We start from the raw sequence: 23,507 nt of genomic DNA on the forward strand, positions 1-23,507 counted from the left end.
GACAAGCCCAAAGTCCTCAGCCGCTCCTCATAGGATGGCCAGTCCTCTTACACCTTTACCTCTCCTAAGCTGCCTCTGCAATTTGCTCTGGGAAGGGCTGGGCAGTCACCATATGTGGAGCCAGCTGGGGCCTCAGGCGCACATGCAGGACAGACCCCGCTCGCTTTGGGGCAGCTGTAAACCAGTAAAGTGGCATAGTCCCACCAGCTTTCAGATGGGGGGTTTCAAGACTGCATCGGCGTGGGGGTATTAAGGATCTTCTTCTATGTTCACTTCCCCTCTGAAGTTAAAGGAAAACTGGAAGGGGGGAGCTAAGGTGAGAGGGAGTTAATTGCTGGAGGGTAGGTGATGAAATGAGATGAAAGCAAGAAAAGATGAGTCAAGGACAGGGAAAAAGGCTGACACGGGTTAAGATTCACAACATGACTGAAACGATAAAACGGCTTGTTGCAGCCAAATGGCAGGGTCCTGCTTTTCCTCTCCCATTAATCTGTGGGGTTTTTTAATTCTGAGTTAGTCCTCTTTTCTCCTACCAAGGGAGAGAATAAATCGGCGCAGTTGTTCCTGAGTCAGCGTGCAGCCAGGAGCAGGGACTATCCCTATTCATATGGCAACAGTGGATCATTAGGTCGGCTAGGTGTCCTGTGAAACTTTGCCATGAGAAGGAAGATAAACACTGGGGAAAATAAGAAAACAAATGCAAATTAAAATTTAATGAAGACATATTTAGTTTTTGTATGTGCCAATATTTTTTGTATTGATGGAGAAATGGGGACCGAGAAACCAAACCTAATAGTCCTGGATTTCAAAGAATAGTTTGGTATTCATAACAGGAAGGAGGGTAGAAAACAGGGGAGGGGAAGGGGCAGCGCGTCAGTCAGAATCTTCTTTTAAGTGCATTAATGCATTTTGTACATCTGAAGATGAGCAGAAGGACCATTAGGACTTACTGCATAATACATGCTCAGTGCCCAGTTACGCTGGCTTGGGCAGGGAATCAGGAAAGTTAGTCTAAAAATTCCATGTTAGAACTCTGGAGCATCTTTGTAATGACACATTTTAAAGCAAAATTAAAAAAAAAAAAAAAAAAAAGAAAGAAAGAGGAACTGAATCACATTTAATCCCTGTTTTAAATAGAGAACTATTATTGGCTTGTACTAGACACAAAGAGTCTTGTTTCAATGTTAGTCATAATACTGTTAAAAATGATCTAAACAGCTACTGAAGCCACTCCTAGAACCTCTTGCTATAATTAATGTTAGACAAAGAGAATACTTATTTTACTTCAAAGTGGTGCTTTTGAGACTCATTAAAAACTAGTGCCATATGTTTATAAACGTTAACGTGTGCCCCATAAACACAGGAAATACAGTGGTGCGGTCAGTTCTTATCCCGTAACAATCTTCTGTTACTGCAATAGGAAGAGCGCACACGCTAGTGCAGAACCAAATCCTGCAAAGCTTTCTAGCTCTCAGGCACATTTACTTGTCGAAAGCCACCTTGTCACTTGTAGGTCTAGGTTTACCCCAAAAGCCTGGGCATGAGTGTAATTTCTCAGGCGGCCGTCAGCTGTGCGGAGGCCTATGGCCTTTTGCACGTAGTTTACTCTTCTGGGCTCAAAGTCATGCCCATCCACAGGCAAGGCCTCTGAGCATGGGATCCGTCTTTTAGCTCAGCCCGTGTGTTGGGCCGGAGAGCGCTCTCACGCTACTGCGGTTCAGAGCCACGTCAGCTCACTCCTCGGGTTATCAGGTCAGCAAATCTACCTAGAGCTTCATTTTCTTCCTTCGTTCTTCAGTCAGCTTGACAGCATCGCCAAAACAGTCCAGAGCAGTCATTAGTTAATGGAAGAGACTTACGGAACTCTGTGTGCTCTGATATTAGTGTCCATTTCAAAAATTAAGCTGGGGATTCCATTATGATCAGCATCTAGCCATCTTGCTATTATCAATGAGGCAAGAGAAGGCTGCACTGTTCAGTCATGGGAACTAAAAAAGGACACATTATAGAGAAACTTAGCTGAAACTGCAACCAACAGGTTCCAGTTATCAGCAGCTTTAGTGAGTTTAGTTCCCTACACTATCCAGCCAAACTTAATTCCTTTGTATGCAAAGTCTGGTCATTGTGGCTTAAGATGCACAAGTGAACAAAGCTCACTGGGTAATAGCCATTTATAGTTGTATTCAAATTATAAATAAACATGGCTATTTCTAGTTCTCCCTATTGTTATTCGGAATACAACTGACTTAAAATCTTCATGGTCTTCTTAGCTTGTGTCGGGTGTTACAAGTGCCAGCTATAACCCAGCAGCCTTATACGGCAAGCTCCAGGCATGGGCAAAGGAGCTGTGGCCTGTCGGCACCTATCCATGTTTTTTGAAATACGACATTTTGCTTTTTAAAGACAGTTTGGTGTGGAAGAGAAATTAAAGTCCCAGTTGCTTATTAATTTGAAATGTGAGGACAGTGGGATCCACTGGAAAAATCCACCTGGAATCTTCCATCTGGTTCAGTGATGTTGATAATCAAGTCAGACAGATATTGTGCAGACAAGCTGGAAAAAACTCCGTTTCCTCTCATTATCCCACACTTGCTTTGATACTCAGCATGTGTACGATGCCTTTTACAGGTGTTCCTTCCAGACTGCACCTTTTTCTTCCAAGTCTTTGTATCAGACTCAAGACTCAGTCTCAAGACTTAGATGTCCAAAGGAGTATATCCAAGCTAATTTATTTGTTTACTGTCCCTAAGGTTCTGCCCCTCTCTTGCACCTGCTGGTTGTAGGGAGGGTGGTCAGGGGTGTTGCGCTTTCAGGCTTCTCCCTTCCCACACAAAATATAAAGAGCCAAAAATATTTGCAGGTCTGAGTGGCATGGTTTGCAGGGGCATGTCTTACGGTGCAGGTCCTACCTCTGGCCACTTGTAAGGAGATAAATTGCATGTTGTTAGTGGTTTATGTATTTTTCCATAGATCACATCCACAATTCATCCTTCTCTTTGCCAAGGAACTCTACAACTGAACAATTCTTCATATGTGGGGATTTTTTATTTTCCCCTCTACCGTGTTAGATATTCCAAGTCACAGAACAAAGACACAAAGTTTGTTTTTTCAATGAAAAAAAGAGATGGTAGAAACAGCCCTGACAGCTGTACTCTGTGGCTCAGTAAATTAAGACTTTTTACTTGCTCCTTTCAGGGGTGTGTTTAGTCTAGATGCTCTTGATTTATATATCTTTTTTGGCTGGGTTGTAATTTTTTATGCAGATTTGCAGTGATTTCATTCAAGCTTATGTTTGCCTAGCATATGAGAGAGATGTTCAGAAGCATGTGAGTGAATTCAGTCCCTTAAAATGTTTTCCTTCTCAGTTTGTTATTTAAAGGACTGCTTAATTGTTAAAGAGATTTCCCTGTCTCTTTTTACAGTCCACCTGAAAGTAGCAGGGGTTTGGAAGGCTGCTGGGAAATCATCTTTGTTTCTCTCTCTCACAGAAGTGGCAGTGCACAGAGGATGCTTCTGGCAAACTTCGAATTCACAAATGTAAGGTACCTAGCGACATACTTGCCATCAGAAAAAGGACCCGCAGCATTCACTCCCGGGGATACAGCGGTAAAGACAAAGACTGCAACTGTGGAGACACTGATTACCGAAACAGCAGGACCCAAAGAAAAAATCAAAGACAGTTCTTGAGAAACCCTAATGCGCAAAGTAAGTGTTATCTGATCTCTTGGACTCCGAGGCAAAGAGCAGGGGGAAATGGCTAGTGGAGTGTTAGTTTACCAGTACGCTCTTGTTACCACCTCTGTGTCTAATGAATACATCTGTAATTGGCAGTCAAGTTCTACATAATTGCCTCTGTAATAGCAATAATAGTAATAACAATATTTATCCCTTGGATCACAGTGAGGAATAGTCTTTAGGCTGGTGCTGGTGGTGGTGATGCTCTGGGGCCACCTATCGCGCTGCTTAGACATGACAACCTGGCGGCATCCGCGGATGAATCAGTGCCGTGATTTGCTAAAACGGCCAGAGCAAGTGGGGTTTTTTTGCATGGTTAACACTGAATTCACAGGCTGTTTGATGATATCCCAAAAATATCTTTTAGCTGAGGTACTGCCGTGCTGTGACTGCCGTCGGACTGAAATTCTGCTCGGCTGTAACTTGCCGGCAGCTCAGCAGCGGGATCCCCGCAGGGACACGCGTGAGATTGCAGTGTCCTCTAGTGGAGCGTGGGCTGAAGGGAACGTACAAGAGGGTTTTAGGACAGCAGTACTTGAATTTATTTCTGCTAATGATTGCTACAGAAGCAGACTATTGTAAGAAGCCATTATTTTTAACGGAACAAGTATTTTCATCTGTCTGCCCAGTGACGACAGTGAAATTCTGTAGCTATAGCAATAAAAGCAGACACGGATTTCAGACTGTGTTCAAGAGCAGGCTGTGTTCTCCTGCTCTCTATCTAGAATACTAGAATGGGGAATGAAATAAAGTTAGGTCTTAAAAACAGGAAGATAGTGCAGTCGTATGAGAAATGTAAAAGTTACAAGATGCTGCACAGATGTCTATGAAATAAGAAAATAATGTCAGCATAATCCAAAATATTTCCTGATTCCAAGCCTCCCCCATTCTGCATGTGAAGAAGAATCCCTGGTATTCTTTGTACATTCAACCACAATATTATCTGTCTTGAGTTGTCTCATTGTTCAGATTAAATGCTGCCTTGATATAATTTCTTCCATTTATTTAGTATGATATAAGGAACTTCACAGCGTGTACATGCAGACCTCTGCTGAAAAGTCAACATGTCACAGACTGACAGGGTGATTCTCAAACTGGGGAATGTTCCCCTAAGTGATATTTTCAAGGGGAGATACCTGCCATGTAACTTGGAAAGAGAAGGTGTCGCCAGCGCACTAGCAAGGGCTGAATAGGGATTGCAACTCAGGGGAAAGTGACTTGGGGAGATAAAAAAGGAAAACATCTGAATGGAAAACATCTGAAGGCAGCATCAGAAAGAGTCCTTTACAATATTCTTATTCCTCTTCCCTCTTCCTCTCCCAAATCCACCTTATCACTCATCCGAGTAGACCGGGGAGAGTCATGATGGTAAGACATTGTTAAGGGATTGACTAATTCAGGCCTCAGATTTTAGGTGGCACTTGGATAAGATGCTTATATTCCAGACTCTTTCAGTGACATGATTAATAAGTAATATCATCAGAGACTGTTACAATACCGGAAATTGTCCCATCTGACCCTATGAATCTGTCTGCATCATTTTATTAAAGAGTAATATGGTTATAAATCAGAAAGACATTTTGAAACTAGGGTTTTTCTGTTCAGGAAGATGAATATCTTCATTGACTTGACTGGGAAGCCTTTTTTCACTTGACAGCAGGCAACCACTGAAACAGTTTAGAAGGATACGGTGGTTTTGAATGAAGAGTTGAACGAGGCTCACTATCTGCACTTCTAAAAGCTTCCTGCGGGAAAGGTTCAGTGTGAGTCTCTCAAAGACACTGACATAAAAACTGCAGTAGAACCGACACTACCTGCCAAAGGCAGTACTTTCTTAGAGCTCCCATTTTATTCTCCTGCATGAATTATTATTAACTGTTAGATGACAAAGGTGCGCTCAGCATAAATGTAACAAATGGAAATGCTGATTTTTACAAGCTGTAAAACTGATTTTTACAAGCTGGATTATGTATTTCTAGGGCTCTGTGTGTGTGGTTTTGCTTTGTGTGGTATTGACTGTGGGTTTTACCAGCTTGATTTGGGACAAGTGCATTTAGCAAAAGAAGTAAAAATTGTAAGATCTTCCAGACTGAGCCCAAACACAGGTATTCTTGAAAGTAACATTAAAAAATCCTCAAGGAGTTAACTGTTTTGGTTAATCTGACTCATACACACTGCTGTACTTGCAAAACTCCAAGACAGTAGCTCAAAGAGCTGTAACCCTATTAAACTCAGAGCTTCCAATGGGTAAGGGTGACACAATAAATCTCACTGTAGCTCTACAATGCAGCAAGCTTTTGGTGGTCTATGACTTGTACACACAGATAGAGATGATGTGTGTGTCAAAGTGTACATACGTGTATACAGGTAGATGCGTATACACTGATATGCGATGGATTCTTGCCCTTTTAATGCCTACCTTTAAAAAGGAAAAGGTGTTATCTTTTTAAAAAGTCATTTTTATTTTAAAACATAAGTCAAACTTATGTCACGTGCCAATTTACAGGTGGTGACCTTGTTTCACAGTACTGAACGGTTTTATTTTCTAAAATGGCTTCTAATCCTATGGTCTCTGATTTTTTGAGTGTCACTGGCTAAATATCTGATTTCGAAGATACTGACTTTTTTTGTGGATATAGATGTTAACTGTGGCATAAGGTCAGACTAGCATGAAATGCAAACCTCTGAGCAATCAAAATTTAATGCTACACATGAAAGTGTGGGCCCCGATGCGTCAAAAAATCATTAAATAAGTTTCTGTAAAACCACGGAATAAAATAAGCTGTTTTTACTGAACAGCATTCTCACTCTTTGGAGTATGCTGTGTGTTCTTGGCATGGATCATGTATATATGTTTATGCAACCGGGAACGTTTCTGCCTTCTGCTTCAGAATACAAACCCCGATTTGTTCACACTCGCCAAACCCGGTCCTTGTCTGTGGAATTTGAAGGTGAAATATATGACATAAATCTGGAAGAGGAAGAACTGCAGGTGCTAAAGACCAAAAGTATCACCAAGCGTCACAATGCTGAAAATGAGGAAGAAGCAGAGGAAACCGATGGTGCTCCTGGTGACGCAATGATTGCTGATGGCACTGGTGCCATAGGTCAACCCAACTCTGTCAGAGTGACGCACAAGTACAGTTGCTTTTTCTGTGTTGTTTTTTTTCCTTAAAATTAAATCTTCATTTTTTAATTGTATTCTCTTTCTTTCCATTTTTTACAGTTCTATGGTACCAATATTTAAGATCTTAAAAATATGGTTGTAGATTTTAGATAAACCTGAGTTATATTTGTTAGTAGGCAGAATCGTTTAACTTTAGTACGTATATTTTAAAGGGAGGCATCTAGTTTAGATTTTATTTCTGAGGAGCAGTAGTCATCTGCAGTGGGAGATTCATCCTCTGTAGTGACACATCCATCTTCTGATGGTTTAACCACCCTGTGAAACTGACACTACTGCTGTTCTTTATAAAGCCTAGGCTACCAATTTAGCATAGAGGTCTAAATCTGAGATGTCTGAAATCCCACTCTAAATGACGACAGATTAGATCAGTTACATTATCTTTCTTAACGCTTAGTTGTTTGCAGCCACGAACATCAGCTAGGATACTTTAGACCTCTTTCTCTCTGAAGAGACTTGCAGTTGTTTTTCCATTCTGGAAGATGCTTAGTTTTCAATTTTTAGCCCTACCCTAAATCTGAATGAAAAAGCTCAAATATCTTAAAAATTCTCAAAATATTTCTTAGTTTAAAAAAGCTAATATGATTGATCTGAAAAGCCAGGCAGATGCAGGCAACAAAAATCTTCTATTTTAACCTTTTTATTGTGTTTAAAATATAAATAGCATTTCCTTTCCTTTCCTTTCCTTTCCTTTCCTTTCCTTTCCTTTCCTTTCCTTTCCTTTCCTTTCCTTTCCTTTCCTTTCCTTTCCTTTCCTTTCCTTTCCTTTCCTTTCCTTTCCTTTCCCTTCCCTTCCCTTCCCTTCTCTCCAAAAAAGTCAAAGAAAACATAAAAATTAATTTTGAATAAGTAAAATTTTTCCTTTTCTTACATTGATAATTTCCAGCCATGGCATTAATAAAGCCTTAAATGACCTTCTGGAAAAGTTATTATTTTCCATAAAGTGTTTTGACTATTTACAGTATTGCTTTCAGATTTCTTTGAGTGGGGAAAAAACATAATAAGAGAACATGGGAAGAAATAAGCGTCTAAATCTTCCTTTCTGCTATTCTTCTCAAAAACGTAAAGCGGGGTTCTGATGAAGCAGGACCCAAGAAAGGCTGTGTCTGTAAAATTGGAATATTTCCTTAATTAAGGAATTTCTGTTTGTCATCATGGAGACTTTGAAAGCCCAGCTGGTGTTCTGCTGGATTTTCTGTCTCAGTCCACCTCCTTGGTCTGACACATGTTTTTTCTCTTGGTAGAGATGTTTTTTCAAACACTGGTATGAATGTTTTTTGTCAATGCAACACTTTTTAACTTCAGTATTCTGTTGGCTTTTTTTTAACCATTTATTTGAACTCTTTATTCTAAATTTGATTCTTATTCATCTTCAGTGATTATATTGATCTTTAGCCCATTGACTGTATGTTCTGTTCTTGACGGTTTTGCATACTTGAAAGATGAGTCGCATTCATGTGGCCAGAGGAATATATTTCTCAGCAGCTGGTGGTTAAATAAGAAATGGCACATTTTGTACAAGAGGCTTTAAATTCTGAACAGATTTTTATTTCACTTTCAATTTCATTTCTGATTGGATTAAGAATCTCCAAGATGGCATTGCAATTCCATTTTTGCTTAGCAGGCCCAGAACACCTGTCATGGATGAGGATTTCTTTTTAATTTTTTTTTTATTTAAATTGAATTTTGTTTTTAATTAAAAAATTGGGTTTTTTAATTTTAAGAGAAAACAGGTTGAAGTCATTATTAATATTGTTAAATCAACATGAGAAGACCTTGTAGACTGCATTTATTTCTTAACAGAGTGTAGCAAAGAATTGGCTTGGAATGTTAGAAGAAAGAGCAGAAATGGGTAAGCAATTGGGAAATCACTGACCTCCTTTTTCCTATTTGTTAAACTCATGTCTGCAGATGTTTTATTCTTCCAAATGACACTATTCACTGTGAGAGGGAGCTGTACCAATCCGCCAGAGCCTGGAAGGACCACAAGGCTTACATTGATAAGGAGGTAAGAGGTATTTTAAAATCTGAGTGAAGTCTTTTCGCTGCTACCTTTTCAAAGAATAATTCTGACTTGGAAGTATTCTCTGCAGATCGAAGCTCTCCAAGACAAAATTAAGAATTTGAGGGAAGTTAGAGGACACCTAAAAAGAAGAAAACCAGATGAATGTGATTGTAGTAAACAGAGGTAAGAGAGACGACATTCAACACTGAAAGCTACACCAATTGCTAAGGTTTACATGCTTACCAGAGTTTTTTGAGATGGAAAAGAAAGGACATAACCTCTATTGATATTTATAACCACTGCAGGTACTCATTTTAGTTAGATTCCTTTTAACAGTAGAAGCTACTGTGAATAAAAAGAAGATAAATCTTAGAATTTTAAACTTAAATATGTTTGTATTTTACTAATGTATTTGAACCCAACTGTAGTCTTTTGCTATAATCTAGCATAGGATCACTCACACAGATGTTACTTCTTTAAATGAAGTGAAAATCATAAGTCATTCTGTATAGTTCCTTAAGAAAATGTGAAAGATGGCATGTTTCTGGTTTGGTTTTGTGTTGAAAATGGTTTCATGACTTTATAATTCCTAACAATGTTTTCTGTAGCTATTACAACAAAGAGAAAGGAGTTAAGGCCCAAGAGAAACTCAAGAGCCATCTTCATCCCTTCAAGTAAGATTGTTATTAACCCCTCACTCTTTCAGCTGGCTTTTTGGTGATTGGAGAAATATAATTTGGGTGGCTTGGGGTTTTTTGTGGAGAGGGGAAGGGAAGAGGTGAGGGCAAGAAAAGGTCGCATAAAGCAAGCTCTCACAAGAGACCTTCAGTAGTTTTGGACAGACTTGTGAAAGTTCATGGATAATAATTTTTAAACCTATTGATAGAAAAAGGATGAAAATAATAATTTCAGAAGCTGTTTGACCTCTTGATTGTTAAAAAAGATCCAGTTAAACCTAAATGCAACAGTGCACAGTTTCTCATGCTTACTGAAGAGGACACCTTGTCATAACAGCTGGGATGGAAGCTGAGCTAGAAGAGGGGCATACTCTCATCCCCTCGTTTTAAAGAAGCCAGAAAGATGTAAAAACTGCTAATGCTGTTGTTAACCAAATAGAGACTGTTCTTTCTCAGCCGTGCCCAACTTTCTCTCTGAACAGAGAAGCAGCACAGGAAGTGGATGGCAAACTGCAGCTGTTCAAAGAGAACCGGAGAAGAAAGAAGGAAAGGAAGGGGAAAAAGCGCCAGAAGAAAGGAGACGAGTGTAGCCTCCCTGGACTGACGTGTTTTACCCATGACAACAACCACTGGCAAACAGCACCATTCTGGAACTGTAAGTCTTACGCCCACGTGCAGATGTGATCTAGGTTATCCTCTGCTGTGTTAAGGAGTTCCCACTTCATGCAATCAGAGCATTATTTTGAAGAACTGGCACTTAGCAATGCTGCTTTTGCCGCTATTCTAAAGTACAAAGGAAGAACATCACCTGAGTATGTTGGTAATTGTTGCATTACTTATTTATATGAAATTATCACAAGAGGCTCGATGCTAAACACTGCAGAAGCAAAAGGGGAGTTGGCCTCTAAAACATAGACTTTCACAACCAGCCGCTGAGATTTGTGTCATCTCTTGGAGATCAAGATGACCAAATATTTCATAGGAATTTTAATTAGGTTTCCGGTTATTAATAAAAACCTTATTGTTCCAATTTCCATAAATCCTTTTTGTTACTTGACTTTTAATTTTGTCACAAACTACAGCACATAAGAAGTCGACTTTAGTTTTACCATTTTGCTTTCAAAGTATATCAAACAGCTCACCTTGCTGTGAAGCAAATACAGATATTATCCCTTATGAATTCTTCCCCTATTCCTATTTTTAATATTCTAAAAGAATTTAAAAATCAGAACTACAGAACACTCACCTGGTGCGTAAGAACAAAATTTATAGCTGGAAAATATTTTAAGTTCCTTTTAACTTCAGGGTATATAAATAACCATCCTATTGAGGCATGCTTCAACATTTCTCGGTATTCAGCATTAACAAAACACCTTTCTCATCTTTGGTGGCGGAGGAACGAAAGTGACTGAAAACTTTACTTTCAAAAACTTGAAGATCAAACGATGATTAAGTTACAACATATTTGACTCCAAGTAGAAAGTTTGCTAAGAGCAATTTTTCATTTGGAGAAAGATGTTGTCTCCTGGTGTAATCTGTTCTGAGTGCACTAGAACAACTGTTAATATGCTTTTTACATTTTAAAATGTTCCCAAAGCAGTCGTATGCATGATTTTTGTTTTAAAGACAACAATTAAATTGGCTTGTTAGTTTTCAACTGTGGAGTAACAAACAGTTATGAAAAGCATTCTCATATTGCTGTGGATTCTGGTAATGCTCCAGCAACAGCCATGGGGTTAAAAAAGTGTCCCTTTGGCACAGTGTCCTGGTTTGAGCTCAGTCCATAACTTGAAGAAGAGCTAATGTATTGACCCACGTTACACAGATAAAAAGGTCCAATATCATTACTATTTTTACAAAGTTTGTTCAAAACATTGATACTGTTACAGCTAGTCACAGTACTGATAACAAATCCAAATAAATCCAAATAAAAATCTAAGGCAATATTAATATTTTATTATTGGAAATAAAGAGACATTCTTCTACAGCCAAGCTTTGTTAGCAGTTCATTTGAAAATTAAGGGGGATACCTTTCTTACAGCCTTTTCCACTGGCAAAACAAGATTACAAACAAGATATACCCGGGTCACCTCTATGGCTGCTGTGACACCTGGATCCAGGTGTCTTCAGTTTGGAGTGGAATCCCACTCTAGGTTTCCCCAGCTTGAAAAGTGAAAACAAGATGCAATCCAGTTACGCTCTTTGGGATAACAACATTTGTTCTGTTTACGATGAGAATCTAGCATTATTCAAACAGAATATTTCTTTTTAATTGGTCTAGAATTGAAGTACAGGAAAACCCATAGAAGTTTGACTAGTAGAAGAAGAAGGCATATTATCTTTCACTGAAAGCTAATAACTTGTTTCTTTAATTACAGTGGGCTCTTTCTGTGCTTGCACAAGCTCAAATAACAACACTTACTGGTGTTTGCGAACAGTTAACGACACCCACAATTTTCTTTTTTGTGAGTTTGCGACTGGCTTCTTGGAGTATTTTGATATGAACACTGATCCCTACCAGGTAAACCCCTTTCCCTGTTCCAAATTGTTCTTTCCCCAAACTCCTCTAGGTATTTTTTTTATTTCTGTTAACAAGTTATTTTTTCCCTCCATTCCTCTTTTTCTCAGCTGACAAATACAGTACATACAGTGGAAAGAGGCATTTTGAATCAATTACACATACAGCTAATGGAACTGCGAAGCTGTCAAGGTTATAAGCAGTGCAATCCCAGGCCGAAGGGACTTGAAACAGGTACAAGAAAATAGAAGTGTTTATTTCCATTTTATTCCTTTTTTTTTAAAAAAAAAAATCCTCTTAATTGCTAATCGTATCCGTGAAGTGTGGCGCTCCTTAGTGTTGCTCTGAACAGTTTGGAATGATCCATATCCACCATCCTGCACAACCGCATGACAAGGAACCTTCTTTGTGAGTTTGCACAGGTCATTCCAGCCAGATACTGGTGGCAAACAACAACATTTGACAAAAATGCTGCAGAAAGGTTATCGTGTTATTTGAGCTAATCAATAACCTTCGTAGTCATAACTCTTCCCTGTTGCAGGATTTATTTGGTTAGTTTTTGCCTCTCAGTAGCAGGTGAGGTATTAAATCCTGTGTTTATTCCAATTGCTGTCTGCCTAGATGAACAACCTCAGGCTCCACACCACAGCTGAGACTTAATATTGCAAACTTCTCATCAGCGGTAGACTCCTCTATTTTTGAGGAAAGCTGTATTTCTTTACAAGAGTCTCTGAGTACAAAAATAGCTGGTATTTATACTTCATAACTCTGGAATTCATTGCACTTAAATTTGGTTGATTGAATACTGTGATTTTTTTTTACAGGAATATTCCCTTCTACATAACTTGTGGTGTTGCATCTTTGTATCTCTTTCTTCAGCTACAAAGGTTTCTCTTTTTTACAATATCTAATTGTTTGGGGGTTTTATTATTTTTGAAAAACTGTGGTTTTTCAGTTCTTTTATATAAAACTTCCAGGAAATCTTTGTTGGACTGCAGCTCTGTCTTTATTTAACACAGTACATTTCTTTTTAGGAATTAGATGCTGTGCATGGAAAGCTACATTGTGAATGGTTTTTACAAGTTCTAAACACTAACAAAAGTTACTCTTGTATTTTCCTATATCAGGAAATAAAGATGGAGGAAGCTATGATCCACACAGGTATCCACACTTTTTTATTCTCCTCAGCAGCTTCTTTCCAAATAATTGCATGACTCCAGTCCATTTCAACTAATGTCTGTATCCTGCCATGTTGCACACAGCATAGCTTTTGATGCATGCATTTTCTAACCACTCTGCACTGAACTTGGCCATTGTTTTTCAGATCTACCATTCCGCATTTAACGTAGCTCATTGTCATAGCAAGACTTCATACAGCTCGTATTTCATGCCTGTATTTCTTAGATGTTTACACAAGGAAAACGACACAAAAAGAATCCCCGTTTTTGGGTTGTTTTCCTGTTGTTGGGTTGATTTCGGATGGGTTGGGGATTTCTTCTGGTTTTAATTAGGAAGTCTACACAGCTGCTTTTTAAACGTAAAACAAATGTGCTTAGAAAGTTTTCTGAGGTATGTGTATCCAAAGAGCCTAATCCAATCTACAGAAGGAAAGTAAAATCTTCTCACTGGCTTTAGGAAATGTTGGCAGATGCTGCTGTAAGCAAAAGCAGTGCTCAGGGTGAGCAGCATGTGCTGCGAAGCCAGCAGGAGACAGTTCAATAAGTGTGGCAGAAAGATGAGGCTCCTTTTGGCCGGGGGGGCTGATGTTTTCAGACCAGATCACACACGCATGAAACAAAATTTCTTAAAAAGGTTGAGCTAAGGAAGGGCACCAGGTGAGGTTTTTTTATACTTATTGCTTGAACCTGAGGAATACACGAAAGGCTGCTGTTTGCAAGTATATTTATCTGTTTGCAAGTGTATTTATCATACCCACACATTTGTCAAGCAGAGCCCAGTTCCTCCTAGTGGAGGAACCTGTCAAACATAAAGCAAAAGCCTGAAGAGACTGAAAAAACTCAGGCCTTAACAGTACTGCACTTGCTGTTCAGTGAACAATACAGGTACTCAGGGAAAAAAAGAGATTAGAAGTCTGTCAAGTGTCAGACTTGGTGTCTTCTCATGATATATCAGTTTTATACACTTTCAACTCCATGCACTTTGGTGGAGTAGCTCCTGATAAACATTATTTGCCTGAGGTGTAAACTGGGTCCAAGGAGCATACAACTCTACATAAAACTGTTTTTCACAGGGTCCTCTAAAGAGAACCTTGCCATCAGCTCCCAGCAGCCAGGGAACAATTAAGATAATGTATTTCAATGTTTTATAGATCTCCAATTTACGCAGCTATTTTTTCCTTGGAGCTAATTTTGTGTTTTCTCACTAGAGTAGTTTTGAGATCTAGGAGAATGATAAGCTTTCGTTTGGTTATATCCCATTTGCTTGCATTACTTGTTACAGCCTGGTGGGAACTGGTTACTGCAGTGATAGAAAGCAATCCCTATAATTATGCTTTCATTAGAAGATGTCCTTGTAAGCTTTCCTCATTTTAACTACAGCTCTAACAGGCATTTTTGAATTGTAGGATTGCATGAAACAGTAGAGCACACAGGATTAATCTTGAAATTATATCTTACTACACTATTTAGTAATGAAAACATTTTAACTTCTGATACTAAGTCAGTTAACATTCTGCTACTGGGATAAACAGCAGGTATGGTATAAAAAACTGATATTACTCTGTGCCATTAAATTCCAGACACTCTGTTTCTCAGTATACACAGATGCTTGAGTTCAACCTTTTGTTTGAAGTCCCATCCTGGTGGAAATTGCTGGGTTCTTTTCTAAAACATTAAATTAACAGAAAGCATTTCCCAGGAATCATTAAAAAGATCTCTTAAGAGTATCCTTCTCTTGATGCCTACAGAGGAAGCAACAGGGTAAGAAAGGAAAAGACCCGTGCTGCTAAATCACGTGAACTGCCCCTTAGGCTTCCTTCAAACTGTATAGTTTCTCCACTCAGACCTGTTTCTAGTAGAAAACGTCCTGAGTTAGTACAGCACTACCTGTGTTGCAGGCACAACACTGGGACAACAGGCCTGTATGGAAACGGCCAGTATAGTGCTGTTTGCTGAACACACAGGGAGAGGGTTCAGCAAGACAGGACGGGTGTCTGTCCTTTGATGGCCCTGCGGACATGGAGGATGACAGGAAGTGGGAATTGCACTCTCCTCTCTCCTCTCCTGCTTCTCTGAGTTTTTCCAAAGCCACCAAGGAGACGACTGCAGCTACTTGTCTTTCCTCTCAGTGGAGATATATCCAAATCTCTTATTAGTTTTGAGACAACGCAGACACGGATGGCATCATGGGACTCTGGGGCACAAAAATTGGAGAGTGAAGCTTAGCTAATCCTTGATTTTAAAAAAAAAGGAAAACATATTACTGTGAACAGTTAGCAACAATTTTTCTCTCTTTTGGGTTTATGACATAGCTGAGAGATTCCAAACTATTGTTCAAGAAAACCACTGCCATGCTGATACTCAAATGCAACTTACCTGCGCTTTCCTGTTTCACACCTATTTGTAATGAGATTTCTTACAGGGGAAAACCTTTTCTTTCCTCTCTCCTTCCCCTGTATGCTTTGATTTCAGTGGGAAACTTTTCATGCTTACTGCTAAGTTGTGGAATTAAGCTGTGACTCAGTCAACCAACATACAACCAGCTCTAGGACCTTAAAACTTTGCTTTCTCATTTGTTTAACGTGTATGAATACAAGTTACCACTGTCCCATGTGTTTAAACAATTTTTTTTCTGCTTGACATGAAGAACATGGAACAATTCCCAATGCCTTCCCGGCTGTGAAACTCCTCTGAGGCTGCAGAAACAGCCTCACTTAGAGGGGGGAAAAAAACAGATCCAGTATGAAGGACTGTGTAGCTCTTTGAGCTATTTTGTAGGAATACAGCAAACCCCTTGCTGATCTTACGTCTGTGCAGCACAGCCCCGTTGCCCTGCTGCTGAAGCTGATGGAAACCCTGCTCCTCCTCACTAGCCCCCAGACCTTCCCGCTGCCCACCCTGCCACCCCAGCTTGCCCAGCTCAACCACTTGTCCCCCACTGCCTGGGGCAGGCAGGAGAGGCTCCTCTGGGCCCAAAGGCACCTTTCTGACCCCTCCTTTGACCCTCACTGCCCTGGTTCATCCCCAAACCTCTTACCGGTCAAATGGTAGCCTACCAGTTTCAATGTCTGCCATCACATACCAAACCGCTTTGGCCACTGGCTGTTCCTACAGCAGGTTGTTTTGCTATACAGGCTCTGATTTGGCAAAGGAAAAAAAAAAGTATGAAGCTATCAATATAAATAATAAGATAGCAAAATTTAAATAATGTTGCATCTGCAGTGTGGTTAATATTTTACAGGGTTTGGTGACTAAATTCCTCAAAAATGCATCCCTTCCTACGATGTTCTTTAAGGTTCTTTGTGCCTCTAAGCACGGGAATAATAAGATTTCTTTCTTGAAACCTCTGCGGTATTTAATTATTTTTTGTTTCAGGAAACAAATTATCCATAATTTGACTTACAAAGATGGTTCTCACGTGGCCATGCCATGATATCATTTCTCTTGTCTACTTCAGGAAAAGAAAGAAGGAAGATATTCTGTTACATCTGTCCTACGAAATCCAAAGAGCTTGTGTTCCTTCCTGTAACAGGGAGTTTGCCAAGTGTTTGCAAAAACAATATTTCTAGAACTTGCTTTAAAAAAAATAAGATACTTAAATTTTACGTTGCAAAATATTTACAGCTGTTGTACTAAGTGAAGAAATATAAATTAAGATCAAAGACTTAGATGTTTCCAAGTAAGGGAAGCGGTTGTCCTCTGGTGGGAGCAGAATAAAGCCCCTCATCATAGGAAAATCTCAGGCTTTTTTGTGACCATAATGGTATTTTTCTGACTTTCCATATGATGGACTAAATATTGGAGAAATTCTTTGTACTGTGAAATCCCAAGCTAGTAAAGAAGCAAAGAATATAAGCTATAATAGATACAAGTTGTTTCACTTGAACAATGAGAAAGGCCACGTTAAAATGCAAACAAATTAATGGAGATGCCAGGAACCCATTGCAGGGCTGAAGGGTTCGATACAGATAAACATTTGTGCTCAGTTCATGCTGTTGGACTGTTGCCACTTGAACTTCCAAGGTAATTACTACTAGCCTACCTGCCTGTACAATTTTCAGAAAGAGAGTAAGTCATCTCAGTGAACTAATTACTAAATATTGCCTACAGCATCGTTTGCAAGGACAAATTTGCCACTTTGCCTGACAGGCTTTTGCATTATCTGATTATTTTTTCCTTGTAGTCCACTTTGTTGATAAAATCTTTGGACTGAACACAGTCTGCGCAATGAATTAAATAAAATGGTGGTGTTCAGTGTTACTTGTCAATGTAAAATTTCACACTACATTTGATAATCTGGGTCACTATAGCCACTGTTGTGACTTTTAAAAATCTTTTGGAAATGGGTTTCCTTCATGTCTGATTTTTCTGGCTATAATCAATACAAAACGCAGCTCCATTGCTATTTATAGACTTATATGTATGCCCTTTATTCAAACTTATTATTTGATAAAGCTGTTAGAAATTTTCTTTGAAAGCTTTTTTAAGTAAAAAAAAATCAAAACCTTTAGGAGGTTCTATATCTATGTATATTTTAACACTGTTTTACAGAGCAGTGCAGTCCTATAAAATAATTCACACCAAGCTTTTACAGCTTTTATTTCTCCTAATTGCTCCATGTAAATTAAAATGAGTGTTTACAAAGTAAATAAAATACTACATTTGGCTATCATTTATTAAATAAAATGTGTCTGGTTGGTTTGTAGACCATATGTCTTGAGCTACCCAGACACCAAATTCCTGTGGCTGTTGTTGAAATTCAGGTCACTAATGGCTTTCAGAGTTAGTCCTATTTTTTATTCTTAGCCATTGTTCATTTATTCCATATTTTGGTGGAGTGTTCAGGAAAGGCGAATGGAATATTTGTGTATTGAAGCACCTTTCCTGGTCTTGAAAAATCAGAGGAAAGATTTCTCTCTGATTGTCATCACAAAGCCCCATTTAGATTAGATTTTGCTCTTTTTTACTCAGTCCAAGGATGTCGCAGAAGACAGGGAGTTTCTTGCTGTGTGTCCAGCAGGAGCTGTGAACACCCCCCTGAGGCCAGAATCATTAACGCGATAACAGGAGATGTGGAGCGTCTTACATTTTGAGTTACACGTGTTATGAATAGTGGTGCTTTCAAGCAAATTGGAGTAGAAACACATGGAAGCTTAGCTTGCACATTTAAGCTGGTGTTCACCATTAGGCTTTATTCTCTCTTTCAACAGAGGACAGTTATGGGATGGATGGGAAGGCTAACCTGCCCAGTTTCACTGGTGACATCGACTGGGAAGGACTGGAAGACTTGTACAGTGTGAATGAAAGTGTATATGAATACAGATACAACTATAGACTTAGTCTGGCTGACTGGACTAATTACTTGAAGGATGTAGATAGAATGTTTGCACTGCTGAACAGTTACTACCAGCAAAATAAAACAGACAAGGGTAACATTGCTCAAAGCAATGGGGATGGGGACGAATCATCCACGCCTTTTGCCTTGGTGGAAATGGCCTCTGCTGAAGAGTCGAGCGGCTTGCCTGCGGAAGAGTTGCAGCTTATCGTGCCAACGGACTTCGCGGCCCTCGCTTTGAGCACGGTGAATTTAAGTCAGGAGAGGAAACTTGAATTAAACAATGATATTCCTGAGAAAAGTAGTTCGAATGACGCACACTGGAGAAATAATCATCAAGCTGAAAATTGGATGGAGGATAAAGAATCGGACCGTTTTGATATGGATTTCAGTGGAAACGGTTTGATAGAGTTGGAGTCCCGGCATAGCTTCATGCTACAACCCATCAGCATTCCTCAAAAAGACACTCATCGGGACAGTGACGCTGTGGAAGATATATTTGAAGATCAAATATATCTTCCCGTGAGGTCCGATGAACCCCTCGTTCATCAGGCTGTAAACATATCCATTAGGGATTCATCTATCGGTACCCAGAAAACAGGAACTTCCTTAAAAAAAACGGAAGAGAGTCTTGCAGGGGAAACTTCACAAATCCTAAATGTAGAAGGCAGTGCCTCAGCTCCACTCTCCTCGGATTAGATCAAGTTGTAAACCATTAAATAAGTTCTCCTTTTTCTTATTAGCAAACTAATAAAGGTAATCCTGACAGCTGACATTCCATGTTTATTGTAGATACGTTTTGCAGCTAAAATGAGCCCTGTTCAGTATTTGTCTGTGTGCATTTGTTTTATTCACACGCACATATTTTCACAGTAATTCTCCCCACTGGGAAGCAAGATTTCCAGTTTTTGATGAAAAGAAACAGTGTTAACTTTCAAATGCAGTAGCACATTCTCCGAAAGCTAAAAATTATTCCTGTGAAAAGGATGTTCAAGTTACTTTCTCTGTTTCCAAGCGATCCCACCATGAATGAATGTTTCAGTCCACCCAATCTGTCCGCATACTGTCTTTTTCATAAATTATTTTAACCACTGGAAATTCCTAATGTCACACTTTCGAGTAAAATGCACTTTTAAAACCTGTATGCCATACCATTTATGAATCTAATGCCTTACGTGTTCTTAGTTTGCTCATTGTCTCATGTAATTATGAAACCAATAAATAGTTTGACAGGAAAGAGGTAATCAGCATGGATTGTGGAAACAGACTCTGAATATTATTTTAGCAAAAATATTGCATGTTTTTGTTACTTTGATTTAACCAAATTTACTCTCAGAAAGGTATGGCTAATGATTGTTAACTGTAGGAGGATTTGTTTAAACTGGATTGTTTCCCTATATGTTGATATTGTCAGTATTAAAAATCCACGAGGTTTTTTGACTTTTTTTTTTTCCTTGCTGATACTGGTAGAAAGGTTTACATCAATACATATATGCTTTTGTCACCACATCTGATTTTTATTATCCCGAACAGTATCTTAAAAGCATTACTAGAATTCTAAGACTTAAATTCTTTTTGTTTTGTTTTGAACAGGCCTTAAAGGGAATGATAAAATCCTGTTAGATTTACATTGCTCTAGATACAAAAGGCACATGAGGTAAAAAATAGTAGTTTAGATAATTTTTGTTGTTGTATTCTAAATTTTTTCTTGAACTTTACCAAACATTAAATTTTATAAAGTATAATAAGAAAAGGAGTTTGAAAATCTGTTTTACTTGAACTTAGTATCTTCCCTTGCTTGTTTATAAATTTCTAAACAATTAGTACTACAACAACAACAAAAGAGAATTATCTCAAACAGATGTAACTCCATAGCGTCCAATTCATGGGTGTGTTTCCTATCTGTTACATGTTATTTAGCGTAGTGAGTATTTTTTGGCTATTGCAAGCACTGCAGGTTAAACCTACATTCATTGCATTGTATTTTAAGTTGAAACTTTTTAAAAAGGAGATTCTTTTAGTAGGATTTTAATAATTTTAAGAAGCAGTCTTTTTGATGGACTCTGTACATATGTTAAAACTACTAGCTCTTTACCTGATGTATGTGTTACGGGCTGATTGATAGAAAAACGTATTTATGGTCATGAATGATGCTATTTGTACATAGGTTTTAAGTTACTAGGATACAGACTGTGTTTTTAAATCTTGTATAATATTTCTGTGATACTTTTATAGAACAATTCTGGCTTCGGGAAAGTCTAGAAGCAATATTTCTTGAAATAAAAAGTGTTTCACTTTACCTGCTTCAGAGAAGTCCAGATGATCCAGTTTTCCTGCTGATTAAGATTCATTTTTAAATTGTGTTAAAAGTTTCATTTATAAGAATCCATCCACATTTACAACAACGGGTACCAAAATAACACACTGCATTCTGTTAGTTATAAATTATTCCTGGAGATTGCGAATAATATATATTTTTTGTTTGAGACATGCTGTGATTTTTTTTTTTTTTTTAATTTTCAGTTCATCTGATCCTTTTTTCTCTTGAAGTCAATGCACTGAGCTGCAGAACGGGTGGCTCCCCGAAGTAAAGCGATGTTACATGGTGCCACCCCCTGCTTTGCTGCTTTCCCTCCTCCCTGCAGAGCTCTCCCCCTGACAGCAAAGCGCAGCAGACCAGACACACGCCAGGGCTTAACAAGAATGGACCACAGATCTCTAGTTGGGAGGAGTAACTCCTCGCACAAATCCTCACAAAAGGGGATTTAGATTTCAAGGTAAACTCTCTTTTACTTGCGCTCTGTGTTTCTTTGGTGGCCTATGAATAAGATTAGCTTCATAAGCTAAAATCAGCCTCTGGAGCTATGCTTCTTGAATTCTCCTTTCTTCCACACAGTCCTTGGAGAGGCTGATGCTCCTGCAGATATGAAGTTACAGGTGATTATTGTAGGAATCAGGAAAGGGGATCAATGGCTAACCTAAGTGTCCAAAAATCAGTCATTGCACTGCTAGATAGACCCCTGAGAGGTGCCTACCCCTGGGCTACCAAGAAGATTAGGGGACTGGAACATCTCTCTTATGAAAAAAGGCTGAGGGATTTGGGTCTTTTTAGTCTGGAAAAAAGACGACTGAAGCAGGATCTGATCAATGCTTATAAATACTTAAAGGGTGGGTGTCAGGAAGATGGGGCCAGGCTCTTTTCAGTGGTGCCCAGCGACAGGACAAGGGGTAACGGGCACAAACACGAAAATAGGAATTTCCATCCCAACATAAGTAGGAACTTCTTTGAGGGTGGCAGAGCACTAGAACAGGCTGCCCAGAGAGGTGGTGGAGTCCGTCTCTGGGGACATTCAAAACCCATCCAGATGCATTCCTGTGCAACCTGCTCTGGCAGGGGGGTTGGACTAGATGATCTCCAGAGGTCCCTTCTAACCCCTACCATTCTGTGATTCTATGAAAGCACACTGGCAAAGACAGGTTGTATTTCAAAACAGGGTGCTGAGCAGGCTGAGCCATCAAGTTTGGGAGGACTTTAAGGACAAAGGCAAGTTGAAGCAAGGTCCCATACAACTACCTCACTCATATCTTTGTGCAGGGAATTATCCAGCACCAACCACTTGTCCTCCATTCTTTAAAAGAGCCAAACAAGACGCGTTCTTCTCTCTTAACACTTGGGTGAGAAGGGAATGGTGCAATAGTATGGTCCACCTGTTTGCCCCACTTGACCTTCCTCCTTACATGACAGCTTGAAGTACTCACTCAGGAAGTGGAAGAGATTGCATCCTCCTCAGCTTGAAAGTGGTCAACCTTTCTTCTTCCAGGACAGTGCCCTGTCCTTCAAACTATCAGATAGTTTAGGTGGGAGCCTTTTTTACAGCTCTCTTATAGGAGTGTGGCGGAAAAAAAATTCAAAAGGGACTTATTCTGTAGCTAAGAGGTACAAGGAGCAATGAACTCTGATCCTTGCTCTCTGGCAACATGCATCAAATATTAAACCGTGAGCAGAGCATGGTGTGACTGTCAGGAAGATCTCACAGGCGTTGAGCAATTGCAGGCTTGGGATGCCTAAATCTGACTTCATGAACAAGCGCTTCTCACGGCAGACAAACAGAGGCTTGAGAGGAAGACCTTCTTTGCTTTTTCTGATCTGCGAAATAATGGCAGGTGTGTCATTTTTGAAAGGCAGTACATAGTTATCTACTTTCTGAAGAGGGCCTGCAGCTTGCACATCTTTGGGAGGTGTCAACATTATTTGGAATGCTTCCACTAGGATTTAAAACAAGGCTGCCAGTACTGCCCTCAGACCCTTGGACTGTGTGAGACACTTTCTGAGACCTCTTACCACCTTAAAGACCTCAGGAAAAGCAAAGATAGGTAACACTTCATTTCCAGAACTTCAGACACAAGTTAACTGCTGTTATGGGTAAGTAAAACCTCTTGGTCCTGAAGTGTTAATGCACGCAAACAGCTGGGAAAAAAAAATAAAAATCTCTTGGGTAACATTTGGATCATAGCATCATTCTGGAATTCAGGTTTATTTAACAGCTGAGTGAAGGGTTTTTCAGAGTGCAGGCCTGGGCACAGGCAGCCCCCACCCTCCCCACCAAAATCCCTTTGGATGCCTGAAGCTGTCGATGCTGGCAGTCACTGAATCACAATGGAAGAGGATGTGTGTGGTGAAACAGTTGGGGCTGAGAAGCCAAGAACTGCAGCAGCCCAGTTCAGGGAGGATTTGCCCAGGACTGGTCTTGAGGCCTGAGGACCTGTGGGTGGCTGGTGACCACTAGTTGTGATGCTGTAATAAAACTTCCTCTTTTAGTTTCAGCAAAAAAAGCAATCTGGTTTGTGTGCTCTGACACTGCTTTGCAGTGAGAA

General features: G+C 39.5%; 1 protein-coding gene across 12 annotated transcripts in view; it reads left to right on the forward strand.

The window, feature by feature from the left end:
• Positions 1–21,079, forward strand: part of SULF1 (sulfatase 1) — a 153,340-nt gene extending 132,261 nt beyond the window's left edge. For 10 of the 12 annotated variants that reach the window (XM_063327023.1, XM_063327026.1, XM_063327025.1 and 7 more), the window contains 9 exons: positions 3,489–3,705; positions 6,627–6,873; positions 8,831–8,927; positions 9,013–9,107; positions 9,533–9,598; positions 10,084–10,256; positions 11,980–12,122; positions 12,230–12,353; positions 13,247–13,354. In XM_063327023.1, the coding sequence (XP_063183093.1) occupies positions 3,489–3,705; positions 6,627–6,873; positions 8,831–8,927; positions 9,013–9,107; positions 9,533–9,598; positions 10,084–10,256; positions 11,980–12,122; positions 12,230–12,353; positions 13,247–13,353 (1,269 nt within the window). In that variant the 3' untranslated portion in view covers position 13,354. Of the gene's footprint in view, positions 1–3,488; positions 3,706–6,626; positions 6,874–8,830; positions 8,928–9,012; positions 9,108–9,532; positions 9,599–10,083; positions 10,257–11,979; positions 12,123–12,229; positions 12,354–13,246; positions 13,355–18,507 lie in introns of those variants that run through there. The other 2 variants (XM_063327021.1, XM_063327032.1) reach the window with 2 other exon arrangements.
• Positions 21,080–23,507: the final 2,428 nt, after the last annotated feature.

Source organism: Chroicocephalus ridibundus, chromosome 2 (assembly GCF_963924245.1).
Source record: "Chroicocephalus ridibundus chromosome 2, bChrRid1.1, whole genome shotgun sequence".
Lineage (NCBI taxonomy): Eukaryota > Metazoa > Chordata > Aves > Charadriiformes > Laridae > Chroicocephalus > Chroicocephalus ridibundus.